At 39.9% G+C, this 15,934-nt stretch overlaps 1 protein-coding gene across 1 annotated transcript; it reads left to right on the top strand.

Moving 5' to 3' along the window:
- Positions 1–9,301: 9,301 nt before the first annotated feature.
- LOC119541825 (ras-related GTP-binding protein C) lies at positions 9,302–11,882 on the top strand. Its single transcript, XM_037846109.1, has one exon. It carries the CDS (start codon positions 9,347–9,349, stop codon positions 10,541–10,543), a length of 1,197 nt encoding a protein of 398 aa, XP_037702037.1. The 5' UTR covers positions 9,302–9,346; the 3' UTR covers positions 10,544–11,882.
- Positions 11,883–15,934: the final 4,052 nt, after the last annotated feature.

The raw sequence follows: 15,934 nt of genomic DNA, 5'->3' as shown, positions 1-15,934 counted from the left end.
CTGAACAATTCTTATCGAAAGCTTGCTAAGAGAAAAAAACATGAAAGTATCCTGCTTATTGATCTTTAAAAAGAACCAGCTGTTGGTTTTGTTTCTTTTCATTTTCTACCTTTATTTTTATTAATGTTTTCTTTTTTAATTTTTGGTTTATTTTATTGTTCTTTTTCTAGCTTCTTGAGTAGAATGCTTAGTTCATTATTTTTTCATCTTCTCTGTTTATTAATAAATGCATTTTCAGGCTGTAAATTTTCCTCTGACTACCACTTTGGCTACCTTTTGAGGTATTCTACTCCATACTTTAAATGTTACCGTTGAATCAAGCCAGATGATCAGAGAGTTGTTTTCAGCACTTAGTAAGTGTTTAATAGTTTTTGACTGACTTGCTGAATAGCAAAAAAAAAAATAAAACAAAAAAGAAGGAGAAGAAAAAAAGTGGGATGGGGTGCAGTTGAAATGTGAAACATAAATTAATGGGATTGGCTAAGTGAGCTACAAAATATAGTTGGCCTGTCATGCAGCCATCAAAAATCACACTTTCCGAGACCCTCTCTGACCTGGTTCCAGGCCCATAATGCAATGATAAATGAATCAAGTGGCTACAGAGGCAGGTTCCCAGGACCTCGTAATGGGCCCTGGCAGAGCTGCGCTCATGCATTGCACGTGAGGCCGCAAGAGGAAGAGTCTAGCACAGTCCTTAGTGTGTGCACCTCTGGGCACCAAGCAGGACACTGCCCTGCTGCCCCCCCGGGTCCGCCTGGTGTGAACACAAGCACGGATGATTGTACTCCAAGGTGTGGGATGGAGAGGCTGCACAGACATACAAGACACAGCCAGGCCTTCAGGAGTCCAGGTCGATATGGGAGGCAAGCTTGGGCATGGGAAACAACGAGAAACCCCTAACTATGTCCCCAACCGGGAGGTATTGCACAGGTGTGCAGGGTGGGGCACAGGGTGCAGAGCCAGCGTGGGGCTTGAGTCATCCGGGAAGACTTCAGAGAGTCCCAGAGACTCAGGGCAGGAGGGGCTCTAAAGTGCCATTTGGAGAATGGTCCAGACTCAAACCTTTGTCTTACCACTTCCTGGCTGTGTGGTCTTTGGCCAAGTTGCTTAACCTCTCTGAGCTCTGTTTCCTCCTCTGTAAAATGAGAACAGTAAGTGTTGTGAGGGATAAGGGAAATAAAGCCTGGCACTTCGTTCACAGTCAACAGATACTATTTGCAGTCCTCATCAGGACAGCGTTCCACCTGCCAGCAGGCGTGGGCAGCAGCAGCCCACCCCCACCTGGGCTGGTCATAGCTTGGGAAGTGGGGAGGCACCCCTCAACCCCTCCCAGGGTCCCATTATGACTTTCAAATGTCCCCAAGCACATCTGCCTTCTACCATATAGGTAAAAATTATATTTTACAACTGCATCGGTGTAAAGATGAATATATCAATATTACATATTAAAATGTTCTCTTCAACCTGAAAGTTTCATTTTTTTTTCTCTTCTGATTTAACAAGAAACCAAAACATTTCAGTCCAGTGGTGCTATGCCAGCTAAGCCCCAGGAGAAGCCGGCCCCACACTTCTGGCACCAGCTGCTGCTGAGGGACTTCGGTCTCGAGGTCTCTGCCATCCCGGGTTCTATCCTCCCAAGGAACAAACGGATCATCAGACGGGTGACACCTGTCCCCACCGCCCTTCCTCCACCCCCTTCCCACCTCCCACCCCCAACAGCCTCTTTTTCTGGAGGTTACAGAGGGAGCCAGGGAGGCGCAGGGACAGTGCCAAGCCATTGGCCTCAGACGGGCTGAATCTCCAGTCCTGGCTCTGTGCTCTACAAGCGGAGTGTCCACGGGCAACTCAGCATGAGCCTCAGTTTCTCCATCTGTCCAAAGGGGCTAATGGTACCTTCCTCCCGGGGTGGTCATGGGAATTAAAAAACTTTTTTCTTAATTAAAAAATTTAACCAGTGAATGCTTAGCCAGTACAGAGTTTCTGATTAGGATGATGGAGAAGTTTTGGTAATGGATGGTGGTGATGGCAACACAACTTTGTGAATATGATTAACACCACTGAATTTCAAACACTTGAAAGTGGTTAAAATGACAAATTTTATGTTTTATATATGTTACCACAATTTAAAAAAAAAACAACAAAACGCCCATAGAGCTGTACAACACAAAAAAAAACCCTAATGTAAATTCTGGGCTATAATTAATGTAATATAAGTCTAATAGTATTGGTTCATTGATTGTAACAATGTAGCACATTTGACTGCTGTGGACGGACACCAGGCGCATCTGGGTGAAGGTGACTTTGCAACCGAGACTTTCCCTGTGCTGGGTAAATGTGTGATCTTTTGTTTATTGTGCTCACTTTGCTTCCTTTTGTTTCATTTAGCCTATCGAGTTGATCCAGGGGTCATACATGTGGACTTGGTGGCTTTCAGCCCCACTATCTGTGACCCTGAATTTGTGGCTCTCCTTTTGAATTTGTGCAGTTTGCATAGTTTGCGGCTGAGGGGAACCATTTGTATCCGAGGAGCTCCTACTCTGATATTCTGTCTTCGCGATTTCTGTTGGGATTACCCAACCATGGGAAACTTTCATAGTGTGCCGGCTACATCTCTCTTGGGAACTATTCTTAATAACTGGTCTAAATTTAGAGAGTATCACTTAAAAAGGAATTGTTAGCACATTATTGCAACTCTGTGTGGCCACAATATAAATTAAGTAAAGGGGCAGAGTGGCCAGAAGATGGGACTCATGAACTTTAGGTAATTATCCAGTTACAAATGTATTACAAGAACAAAAGATTTTGAAATTTAGTAAAGATAACAGATGCATTGCAGCTGCAGCCAGCTAGCTGTGTTATAGCAGAATGTCTTATGAAAGACAGAGAAATCCGCAAGGTAAAGGAAAGTTACGATAAGAGAGAGACATGTGAACTTCCACCTGTGGGTCAGTGGCAGGCCTCCCAGAGCAAGGAGATAAGAGAAATGATACACAAGTGCCGGCCTGTCCGTTTTTAAAATGAAGTCAGAAAAAAGACCCGGCCCAAAGTTAAAGCTATCTTAGCTAAGAAGGATTGGGATCCAGAAAACTGAAATACCTGGGAGGACATTAAGAAGTAACTAACACAATTTAAAAACTGGCAAAACTGCAAAATGTCAAATGGGCGCAAAGTCCCTTTAACAGCCCCTTTTTGTCAGTGAATAAAACTATGGTTATGAGAAAAAATTTTTCCAGGTAATTAATTAAATCGGGAAAACTTCTCCTAGTAACCAGGAGCAAACGCTTTAGCCCATATGCTCCTACTATTTCCCCCACCTGCTGAGGAGGCTGACTCATGATGCATAAAAAGGTGGACATAGAGGAACAGCCACCGGGTGGCAAATGGGAAAAACTTTAGGAATCCCCCTCAAATGCTCCAATTTAATAACTGTTTTACGAGATTGTGAGGCTTATCCCTGGCTTCACCCTCATTGAGTGTCCTATAGTAGGGGACATATACACAAAGCCAATATGCCTCTAAAGAATTTAACAAAACTGTGAAGACAAAATACTTTGGTGAATGTCATGCAAAATTAATCATTGGGGTTTTTGGGGAAACAATGTAATATCTCTATGTTCCTTTAATCCTTGTCAAAACATTATATATTACTGTTTCAAAATGCATTGACTTAAGTGTTTTAAATATTTAGCATTATTCTGACAAGTTTGATTTTAACAGTAATTGTATGTTATAAGATATTTGCTTGAAAGAGTTTCCAGAATCATTTTGGTAACTTTTAAGATAAAATATTTTTTAATGTGTTTTTATTAAAAGGAAAAAGAAAGTAATTTTGTTCAGGAAAGATTTGAGGGGTCTCTCTTTAAAAAAATTTTAAGCCTTAGTCAAACAAAAATTTAGTTTTCTCTGTTTAAAAATAGTAAAGCTTCCTTGGATTATTGACTTGTTTTTAGTAAGAAGTTATAAAATATTTGTCTGAATAACAAGTCTAAAAGGCAGAAAATCTGTGTTTTATCCGAATAACCTCTTGTACTTTACGTTAACTTGATCATGTCTTTGGTTAAGAATAGCAAGTCTTCTCACCTGTAAAAATGCTAAGTCTTTTCCTTAACTTTAGTTAAATAAAAAACCAAATATTGTTTCAAACCTGACAACTTTTAACATGTTGCTTTCTCGAGATCAAGCCATAAAAGATATTTTTTTATCCCAAACAGTTGCAAAGGTTTGTTCTTTCACTTTGGAAAAATGAAGTGCTAAAAATGGTTAAACTCATTTGATATAAGTTGCATGAGAACTGTTTAGGCAATGTTATAAAAATAAAAGAAATTTTCTAACCTTCTTTTGGTTACTGACCTGTGTAATATTAAACAACAATACAGTGCTGTTAATAATAGCTTTAGTTATTTTTTAAATGCTATATGTCACAGAAACGTCCAAATTTCCTTGTCATTTACACTGTTTTACTATGATGGTTCTCTGAAAGTGCTTGCAGTCAGCTACAGGTCAGAGCTTCATCTTCAACAACAACAAAAAAGACTTTAAAAGAAGCAAGGCAAGTATATAAATTATGTTCTACTCATTATCTAACATGACTCTAGTAAAAGTCTAAAGAAAAAGTTAAAGTTCTGTTTTAATTGAAGTGCTTGCATATTTAAACCAGGATCCTAGTACTGTGCGTGGTGTCTCCCCATCTGAGTTATTAGCTAGACCCATTTCTGTGGTCCCTAAATCTATAACGGTATCAACCACATCACATGGGCAGCTCCAGAGGTAAATAGGAACATCCCGTAACTAAAAACTTTTAGTACGGACATCTTTGGCTCTGTCTGCCAGAAAAGACTCAGTCACTTTGGCTCTTCAGTGGGCACTACCTCCAGACTGGCTCTCTGTCTCATAGTGCTGGAGGGAACCCTGGAGCCCACTGTCCTGTTTTCCAGAGAACCAAAGATGCTGCACTATAACAACTAGCAAAGAACATGCCTCCTGGATCTATAATTGCCAGAGCGATGTGGTTGAAACCTAAAAACACAATTAACTCTAAGGCCTGCTTCTATGGGGGGACAGCATGTATAGTATTGTAAGCTTAACACCCAATGCAGCTCAAGATAAAACCTGTGCATTAATTAGAATTAAATGCTGCACATATATACCAGATAAATATGACAATATCTCTTCTATACTAAATCATATGTAAAATAATATTGATCATGGTAAAAATTATCATGAACTAAACTCATTTCCTAAGTGGTTCATGAATTTACCTATGAAATAGGAAGTAGCATTAGCTTGGCTTTTATTTTGTTGCCGTATGTTTGTCTTGCTGTTGCTTGTGTTGTGTCTGAGAATTTATGTCCAGGTCATCTTCCAGATGATTATAAGAACCTCTTCTCCCTTCTCAGCAGGAAGCAGTTACAGAAAATAGACCTCCCCCAACTTTCCCTTTTATAAAAAATGCTCACCATCTTAAGAATAAGCAAATATCACATAAATAGGAGGGATTTGATAGCTGGATAAGTAGAAAAAATACTCAATATGATTCTTTAGCTGGCAAATGCTTAGTATAGTCTTTAGTAGACAAAAAAAAAAAATGTTAATTTTGATGACTTCAACACAAGCAGCCTTGAGTTATTCTGAGCATAAGAAGCCCTTGTTGAAATAGCTTGCTGTTGATTTAATCTCAATAACAAAAAACTTATTCTCTGTTCCCAGGAACTTTCCCAGCATTGCCTGCAGTAGGATGCAAGGGACATCACCATAGGGTCTGATAATCAGTTCCTTCTTCTCCATGAAAAACAAGCCTGAATGTGGGGAGGACTTCAAGAGAGCAGGAGAAATGACCAAAGAGGTTTTTGTCTTCTGCATTTTCCCCTCTGCTTTCTTCTGGATCTTGGCCATTTCTTTTGTCTGTTTGGGGTTGTAAAAATGTCCAAACCACTCTTCCCACTCTGAACTGGTCTTGGAAATATTTTTTTTCATCTGGTTCCTTGCTGATGCATCATCAATAAACTCACCTTCTCACCAAAGCAGAGACTGGTTTCTCTGTTTGATGTGGGATCAAGGGGGCCTGACTATTTGGGACCTTGTTTTCCAATGGTAACAATTTGGCAACTGTGGCAGGACTCCTGCTGCTTTTATTGCAGCCTTGATCCATGTCTCATCAGCTGTGGGGCTCTCCTGGACCCCTCGGCTCTGTGCCTAGCAGCTGCCTGGGAATTTTCCTGGAGGACCTGGACTAGAGGGTCTGGGTGGGGGCTCCTGCCGTGGACGGACACCAGGCGCACCTGGTGAAGGTGACTTTGCAATCGAGACTTTCCCTGTGCTGGGTAAGTGTGTGATCTTTGGTTTGTTGTGTTCACTTTGCTTCCTTTTGTTTCAATTAGGCTAGTGTGTGAAAAGGCTAATTGAGTTGATCCAGGGGTCGTGCATGTGAACTTGATGGGTTTGAGCTCCACTCTCTGTGACCCCAAATTTGTGGTTCTCCTTTTGAATTTGTGCAGTTTGCACAGCTTGCAGCTGAGGGGAACCAGCTGTATTTGAGGAGCTCCTACTCTTAACATTCTGCCTTTGTGATTTCTGTTAGTATTACCCAGCCAGGGGAAACTTTCAAAGTGTGCCGGTTACATCCCTCTTGGGAACTATTCTTAATAAATGGTCTAATTTAGAGAGTATCATTTGAAAAGAAATTGTTAGCACATTATTGCAACTCTGTGTGGCCACAATATAAATTAAGTAAAGGGGCAGAGTGGCCAGAAGATGGGACTTGTGACCTGTAGGTAATTATCCAGTTACAAATGCATTACAAGAACAAAAGATTTTGAAATTTAGTAAAGATAACAGATGCACTGCAGCTGCAGCCAGCTAGCTGTCTTATAGCAAGATGTCTTATGAAAGACAGAGAAATCCGCAAGGTAAAGGAAAGTTACGATAAGAGAGAGATATGTGAACTTCCACCTGTGCATCAGTGGCGGGCCTCCCGGAGCAAGGAGATAAGAGAAAGAATGATACACGGTGCTGGCCTGTCCGTTTTTAAAATTAGGAAGTCAGGAAAAAGGACCTGGCCCAAAGTAAAAACTATCTTAGCTAAGAAGGATTGGGATCCAAAAACCTGAAATCCCTGGGGATCATCAAGAAGCAACTAATACAATTTAAACATTGGCAAAACTGCAAAATTATCAGGCTGGCGCGAAGTCCCATTAACAGCCCTGTTCGGTCAGTAAATAAAACTATGGTTATGAGAGAATACTCTGCCGGGTAATGAATTAAATCGGGAAAACTTCTCCTCCTAGTAACCAGGAGCAAAGGCTTTAGCCCATATCCTCCTACTGTGTCCCCCACCTGCTGAGGAGGCTGCCTCATGATGCTTAAAAAGGTGGGTAAAGAGGAGCAGCCATGGGGTGGCAAATGGCAAAAACATTAGGAATCCCCCTCAAATGCTCCAGTTTAATAACTGTTTTACAAGATTGTGAGGCTTATTCCCAGCTTCACCCTCATTTAGTACCCTATAGTAGTGGACATATACACGAAGCCAATATGCCTCTAAAGAATTTAACAAAACTGTGAAGACAAAATACTTTCAGGAATTTCAAAATTCATTTAAAATTAAATCATTGCGGTTTTTTTGGGGTGAACAATGCAATACCTATATGTCCATTAATCGTTGTCAAAAGATTCTATGTTACAGTTTCAAAATGCATTGACTAAAGTGTTTTAAATATTTAGCATTATTCTGACACGTTTGTTCTTAATAGTAATTGTATGTTATGAGATGTTTGCTTGAAAAGAGTTTCCAGAATCATTTTGGTAACTTTTAAGATAAAATATTTTTCAATGTGTTTTTATTAAAAGGAAAAAGAAAGTAATTTTGTTCAGGAAAGATTTGATGGGTCTACCTTAAAGAAATTTTTAAGCCTTAGTCAAACAAAAATTTAGTTTTCTCTCTTTAAAAGTCACAAATTTTCCTTGGATTATTGGTCTGTTTTTAGTAAAAGGTTATAAAATTTTTGCTGAATAATCAGCACAAAAGGCAGAAAATCTGTGTTTTATCAGAATAATCTCTTGTACTTTCTGTTAACTTTATCATGTCCTTGGCTCTTTAAGAATATCAAGACTTCTCACTTCTAAAAAAGCTAAGTCTTTTCCTTAACTTTAGTTAAATAAGAAACCAAATATTGTTTCGATCCTGACAACTTTTAACATTTTGCTTTTTAAAGTCAAGCCCTAAAGGATATTTTTTACACCAAACAGTTGCAAAAGATTTGTTCTTTCACTTTGAAAAAAAAATGAAGTGCTAAAAATGGTTACATTCATTTGATATATGTTATAAGTTACATAAGAAATATTTAGACAATATGATAAAAAATAAAAGAAATTATCTAACCTTCTGTGGGTTACTGACCTGCATAATGTTGTACAACAATATAGTGCTGCTAGTAATATTATATGTCACAGAAACAGCCAAATTTCCTTGTCAGTTACATTGTTTTACTCTGAAAGTGCTTGCAGTCAGCCAAAGGTGAAAGCTTCAACTTCAACAAAAAGGACTTGGAAAAAGAAGCAAGGTTCAGACACGAAAGGAGAGATATTTGTATGTTACCACTTCTGTGAACTCCCTGAATGATATGAAATCAATGTCTTATAATGGAAGAATATTGGGGACCTAGTGATAGGCAGTAGCTCGTGAGGGGGAATGATAATCTAATATGTTCAGATACGTTAATGATGGTGAATTCAAAGTGTGGTAATGGATAGGGGTGACAATTGTTTATTAATGGGATTATAAGTATCAGAGTTGTACTGAAGGCAAATAGGATTCAAAGGGGTTGTTTAAAGGCATATTTCCCCACAGATCAGTACCTCAAGTATAGATTGGTGCATGATATATTTCTAAGGTATGACACTAGCACAGAGAGTTGAAAACAGAAGGGCATATGGGAAAAATCTACACATTGCATACTAGGGATGATGATTATTGGGAATACCATACTATTATTCCACAAATACTGGGAAAAAATAATTGAGGGCTGACAATAGCTGTGAGGTGTTTTGGTCATGAGAATTGTCTAAAATGGAGAGTGATGAGGATTGTACAACTGAGTAATGATAATGTGAGATATGGATGGATTATTGTGGATATAACATATGCTGTGGGAACTTAGGAACCCCCTACTTTATAAGTCAAGCCCGCACTATTGAGGCTTGCTCAGGTGAAACTTATGGTTGTAAAGGGGAGGCTGACGGTGGTGGTGGCGGCTGCCCCGGGGAGGCGGCGGCGGTGGTGGACTGGGGAGGCGACGGCCTGGCTTAGCCTAGCCTGGCCTGTCAGGGCGCGGGCGGCGGCGGCTCCGGCACCATGTCCCTGCAGTACGGGACGGACTCGGCGCCCCTCGCTGGGAGTTACGGCGCGGCGGATTCGTTTCCAAAAGACTTCGGCTACGGCGTGGAGGAGGAGGAAGAGGAGGCGGCAGCCGCGGGCGGCGGGGTTGGGGCGGGGGCCGGCGGAGGCTGTGGTCCCGGGGGCGCTGACAGCTCCAAGCCGCGGATCCTGCTCATGGGGCTCCGGCGCAGCGGCAAGTCCTCCATCCAGAAGGTGGTGTTTCATAAAATGTCACCCAACGAGACCCTCTTTTTGGAAAGTACCAACAAGATTTATAAAGATGACATTTCCAATAGCTCCTTTGTGAATTTCCAGATATGGGATTTTCCTGGGCAAATGGATTTTTTTGACCCAACCTTTGACTACGAGATGATCTTCAGGGGAACAGGAGCATTGATATATGTCATCGATGCCCAGGATGACTACATGGAGGCTTTGACAAGACTTCACATTACTGTTTCTAAAGCCTACAAAGTTAACCCAGACATGAATTTTGAGGTTTTTATTCACAAAGTTGATGGTCTGTCTGATGATCACAAAATAGAAACACAGAGGGACATTCATCAAAGGGCCAATGATGACCTTGCAGATGCTGGGCTAGAAAAACTCCATCTCAGCTTTTATTTGACTAGTATCTATGATCATTCAATATTTGAAGCCTTTAGTAAGGTGGTCCAGAAACTCATTCCACAACTGCCGACCTTGGAAAACCTATTAAATATCTTTATATCAAATTCAGGTATTGAAAAAGCTTTTCTTTTTGATGTTGTCAGCAAAATCTACATTGCAACAGACAGTTCTCCTGTGGATATGCAATCTTATGAACTTTGCTGTGACATGATTGATGTTGTAATCGATGTGTCTTGTATATATGGGTTAAAGGAAGATGGGAGTGGAAGTGCTTATGACAAAGAATCTATGGCAATTATCAAGCTGAATAATACAACTGTACTTTATTTAAAAGAAGTGACTAAATTTTTGGCACTGGTCTGCATTCTTAGGGAAGAAAGCTTTGAACGAAAAGGTTTAATAGACTACAACTTTCACTGTTTCCGAAAAGCTATTCACGAGGTTTTTGAGGTGGGTGTGACTTCTCACAGGAGCTGTCACCAAACCAGTGCTCCCAGTCTGAAAGCATTGGCGCACAATGGCACACCGCGAAACGCCATCTAGCCTGAACTCCAAGCTGGCTCTGTGCCAGCTTGCTCTTCACTTCAGGGTCAGATGCCACGTCCTTACAGGACACGGGAGCTGCCGCTGTGGGAATCTGGTGCCTGTCCCACTAGAGACAAGGGGAAGAGTTTCTCATTCGGATGAAAACCCCTTCAACTGGTGGTGTACAACTGAAGCTACTATTTCTTTTTTTAAAAATGGCAAAAAAGAATTCTAGAGACCACAAAACTCAAGTGTGTCTTTCTCCTCTTTTGGGTCTTATTTTAGTAGTTGGGATATTTTGGACCTGGAGATAACACCAGTTACCCAACCTTGCCAGAGAATGTTGCTGTCAATTACCAGTTGAAAAATAATAGAAAAAACTGAATTTTTATATGCTTCACTTAGGTTTTCATTTGAGTAGTCTCTAAAACTCCTGCCTTGCTTAAGTTCTAACACTGCCTGTCAGATTTCAACTTTGGACATAGCACCCCTAAGACCTTTTAAATGCGTTTGCTTGCTAACTCAGAAGACACATAGTCTGACTGCAGAAAAGGACGTTCCTGTATTTGTTACTGAAGAAATGAGAGAAAAATTTATGCTGCATCAGCTGGAGAGCAAAGCTCAACAGTGGCTACATTAGTTCCTTTGGAAGTGTTGAGGACAAAACTTTGAAACAAAAAATTTTTGCACCTATGTTTTGGGTACCAGATGTTTGGATTCGTGCATTAGATAAATGATCATGATGATATAACAAAGGTGATTAAAAAGTTTTCCCCACAGTCTCTTCCTCGGGGGGAGAAATTGATTATGTTACTGAAATGTTTAGCTTCTTTAATCTTGATTTCCTCTGTTATCTTTTATTCCATGCTCTCTAGATTCCTTAGGAATTGCTGTTTTGTTGACCCTAAGGCACTGGTGGACTATCCACTGGGAGTTGGAGAGAGCACATGGTGCCACAACATGTGTTTTACATACTTTGTCTCCTGTATTCTGACACAAAGTGTCAACTGTGGTACTTTCTTCGCCTAGGATATTAATTCTTAATTGCTTATTTTTGTGGATGGTTGATACCCTTTCTGTTGATTTACATTTATACATTTTTACTCCACATGCCCAGTAGTCAAAGTATTCCAAAGCCACTGGACCACTTGAGTACATAAGTGCCACTGTTTTATGAAATATGTATATTCAGGTCTGTAAACCTAACAGTGTGACTTGGAGTGCTTCCTGCAGATGATTCTGACTGTTGAGTATTTACATGGACCATGGTGATATCCAAAAGAAAAATGCTTTTATATTTATAGATTATTTCATTGAACTATATAAATGGGTATCAATAAATGTATTTACTCCAAAATCAGTTTTTCTATTTGCCTAGAGGTATAGGAGGGTGGGGTGAGGGAGCACTGGGTTGCCCTACCCTATCATTTTCTCATCTGTTTCCCTTTGTTTTGCTGCCCCATATGGCTAACGTTCCTTGTTTCAGGATTTAACGTTGAGTCCTGATGCAGGATTTCATGGCTTGATACTCAGGCATCTCCCTTGGCCCTTTTCTGCTTAGTATAGCAGGTCTAGCTAGGCCTAGGTGAAAATGTGTTTCATTTTGCTGTTTCATATCAACAAATCTTTCTTATGGTGAAGAATATCCAGGACCTGGCATAACTGATGCATTATATCCAAGCTAAGAAGGGGTAAGTAATGAGTTAAGTAGAAAACCATATAACAAAATAATTCCAGCTTGTTTTTTGCTTCTTCCAGTTCTGAGATACTCAGGGATCCTCAAGTGTTAGTTAAATCAATATTATCTATTTAAATGCTTATATAGTTAGATTGTGACTATACTTATTGGTAAAAAGTTTGCATTAAACTAGTAAAATAACTTCAAACACTCACCCTCTTTTCCCCCAAGGGCCCTGAAGGAGCCGAGTCTCCAAAGGGAATGTGGACAGCTGTTGAGTTTAGCTGGAGTGTATTTGTTAATTGTAGCTTCCCTGTGCTGCTTCTAAACAGTTAGGAGACTTTGGACATAAAGAGCACCGTGGTGGTACATAAAGGGATAGCAACTACTACCAATTATTTTAGATGGTTTATATGTATTACTTCATGTAATTGTTACCATCCCTTATGAGATAGGTACCATATGGTACTTTATTCCTATTTTACAGATAGGGAAACTGAGAAAGAAACTATGAAGTGGTGGAATTAGGAATGGGAATGCATGAAATCTGATTCCAGAACCTGCATCCTTAAACTGTACACAACCCTGCTTCCTTAGTAGGGAGGGAGATTTGCCCATTGTGTGTCCTGTGGAAGAAGGATTCTATTGTTAAATTTTAGAAACATGCATTCTATAGTCTCTTCTTGGAGATTTACTATGTACAATCAAATATTAAAGGTTCTGAAAAGACCTGCAATAAAGAAACCTTGACATGTCAAAAAAAAAAAAAAAAAAAAAAAAAAAGGGGAGGCTAAGCCCACCTATAATTACGCCTAGGAGTCACCTCCAGAGAACATCTTTTGTGCTCAAATGTGGACTTTCTCTAAGCCTAACTCTACAAATAAATTCATCACCTTCCCCCCGATATGGGACAGGACCCCAAGATGAATGAGTCTCCTTGGCCACGTGGGACATGGATTCCAGGAATGAGCCTGACCCTGGCATCGAGGGATTCAGAATGCCTTTTGACCAAAAGAGGGGAAAGAAAGGCAACAAAATAAGGTTTTAGTGGCTAAGAGAATTCAAATAGAGTCAAGAGGCTGTCCTGGAGGTTACTCTTATGCAAGCTTCACCTAGATAAGCCAAATGACCACAGTATGATAAGCCCAAGTCAACAGTAGCCCTGAGAAACTTTAAGAATTCCCAGAACCCTATCTGAGACTCCATAAAAGTTTCACTCACTTATTTGTCATAAACTTAAATCCTTCAGAGTGCTCTTATGCCAGCTGAGTCCCCAAACACAAAGGCAATAGCCTCTTCAAGAACATCAACTAGATGTGTCCCCTTTGCTCATAAAGTTGACACCCCTTTTCACAGGAACAAGTTAGGGTGGTCACTGCCTAGACCACCCTGAAGATCAGGAAAGTGATTAAACTAGAGGAAGGGGTAGCAACAGACAAGATGGAATTTAACAAAGGATTATGAATACTGAATCTTTATATAATTTTCTTTTTCTTAGTTACTAGAGTATTAGAATAGCTAGAAGGAAATAATTGAAATGGTAGAAGTATAACCCATAACATCCTTTGAAATTTGTTCTATAGCAACTTGTTAAATTGTAATTTGAAAGCTGTACCTTTTTGTATGTATGTGAGATTTCACAAGAAGGAAATAACTGAAACTATGGTACTATGACTCATAATAACTGGAAATTTCCTAGATATCTACTTGCTAAATCCTACTTTGAAAGTTATTACCTTTTTGTATATATGTTATATTTCATAATAAGGAAATAACTGAAACTGTGGAATTGTAACCTATAATATTCTTTGAAACTTGCTCTCTAACTACTTGTTAAATTGCACTTGGAAAGTTTTCACTTTTATGTAGATATGTTATATTCCACAATAAAAATATGATTAAAAAAAGAAGCAAGACAAGTATATAAATTATATTCTACATATTAACTAACATAACCCTAGTAAAAATGTAAAGAAAAAATTAAACTTCTGTTTTAATTGAAGCGCTTGCATGTTTAAACCAAGCCCCTAGTACTGCGCATGGTGTCTCCCCATCTGAGTTATTGGCTAGACTCATTTCTGTGGCCCCTAAAACTATAAAGGTATCACCCACATCAGAGGTAGAGGGGAACAAGCTGGTACTGAAACACCTTTTACCATGGACACCTTTGGCTCTGCCTGCCAGAAAAGACTCAATCTCTTTGGCTCGTCAATGGATACTACCTCCAGACTGACTCTGTTGCACGGTGCCGGAGGGAACCCTGGAGCCCACCGTCCTGTTTTCCAGAGAATCAACGATGTCGTGCTACAACAACTCTACAAAGAACATACCTCCCGGAGCTATAATTTCCAGAACAGAGTGATGTGGTTGAAACCTAAAAACACAATTAACACTAAGGCCTGCTCCTATGCTGGGGGCAGGGGGACAGCATGTACAATATTGTAAGCTTAACACCCAATGCAGCTCAGGGAAAAAACTTGTGCATTATTGAGTATTAAATGCTGCACATAAATACCAGATAAATATGACAATATGTCTTCTTTACTGAATCATATGCAAAATGATATTGATCATGTTAAAAATTATAATAAACTAAGCTCATTTTCTAAGTGGTTAATGAATTTACCTATTGTGCTGATTTGAGTGTATTATGTCCCCCAAAATGCAATTATCTTGGATGCAATCTTGTGTGGGCAGATGTATTAGTGTTGATTAGATTGTAATTCTTTGATTCAGTATTTCCAAGGAGATGCGACCCACCCAACTGTAGATGATAACTCTGATTGGATAATGTCCATGGAGGCGTGGTCTCACCCATTCACCATGGGCCTTGATTAGTTTATTGGAGCTTTATATAAGCTCAGACAGAAGGAGCAAGCTTGCTACAGCCAAGGGGGACACTTGGAAGAACGCACAGGAGCTGAGAGAGGAGCTTCAGCTTCCAGAGACATTCTGGAGATGGCCTTTGAAAGCAGACTCTTTTTTTTTAAATTCATTTTATTGAGATATATTCACATACCATGCAGTCATATGAAACAAAGCATACATTCGATTGTTCACAGTACCATTACATAGTTGTACATTCATCACCAAAATCAATCCCTGACACCTTCATTACCACACACACAAATAAGAAGAATAAAAATTAAAGTGAAAAAGAGCAATTAAAGTAAAAAAGAACACTGGGTGCCTTTGTTTGTTTGTTTGTTTGTTTTCCTTCCTCCATTTTCCTACTCATCCATCCATAAACTAGACAAAGGGGAGTGTGGTCCATATGGTTTTCCCAGTCACACTGCCACCCTCATAAGCTATATTTTTATACAATCGTCTTCAAGATTCATGGGTTCTGGGTTGTAGTTTGATAGTTTCAGGTATTTACTGCTAGCTATTCCAATTCACTAGAATCTAAAAAGGGTTGTTTATATTGTGCGTAAGAGTGCCCACCAGAGTGACCTCTTGACTCCTTTTGGAATCTCTCTGCCACTGTAGCTTATTTCATTTCCATTCACATCCCCCTTTTGGTCAAGAAGATGTTCTCCATCCCTGAAAGCAGAAGCTAAGAGAGGACAAAAGCCCCAAGAGCAACGGAGAGTGACATTTTGAAGAGGAGCTGTGGCCTGGAGAGGAATGTTCTGGGAGAAAGCCATTTTGAAACCAGAACTTGGAGCTGATGCCAGCTACGTGCCTTCCCAGCTAACAGAGTTTTTCTGGACGCCATTGCCATCCTCTAG

This window comes from Choloepus didactylus, chromosome 8 (genome assembly GCF_015220235.1).
Source record: "Choloepus didactylus isolate mChoDid1 chromosome 8, mChoDid1.pri, whole genome shotgun sequence".
NCBI classification, from domain to species: domain Eukaryota; kingdom Metazoa; phylum Chordata; class Mammalia; order Pilosa; family Megalonychidae; genus Choloepus; species Choloepus didactylus.
The sequence above is the reverse complement of the archived record's forward strand: the minus strand, read 5'-3'. Positions and strand labels throughout refer to the sequence as shown.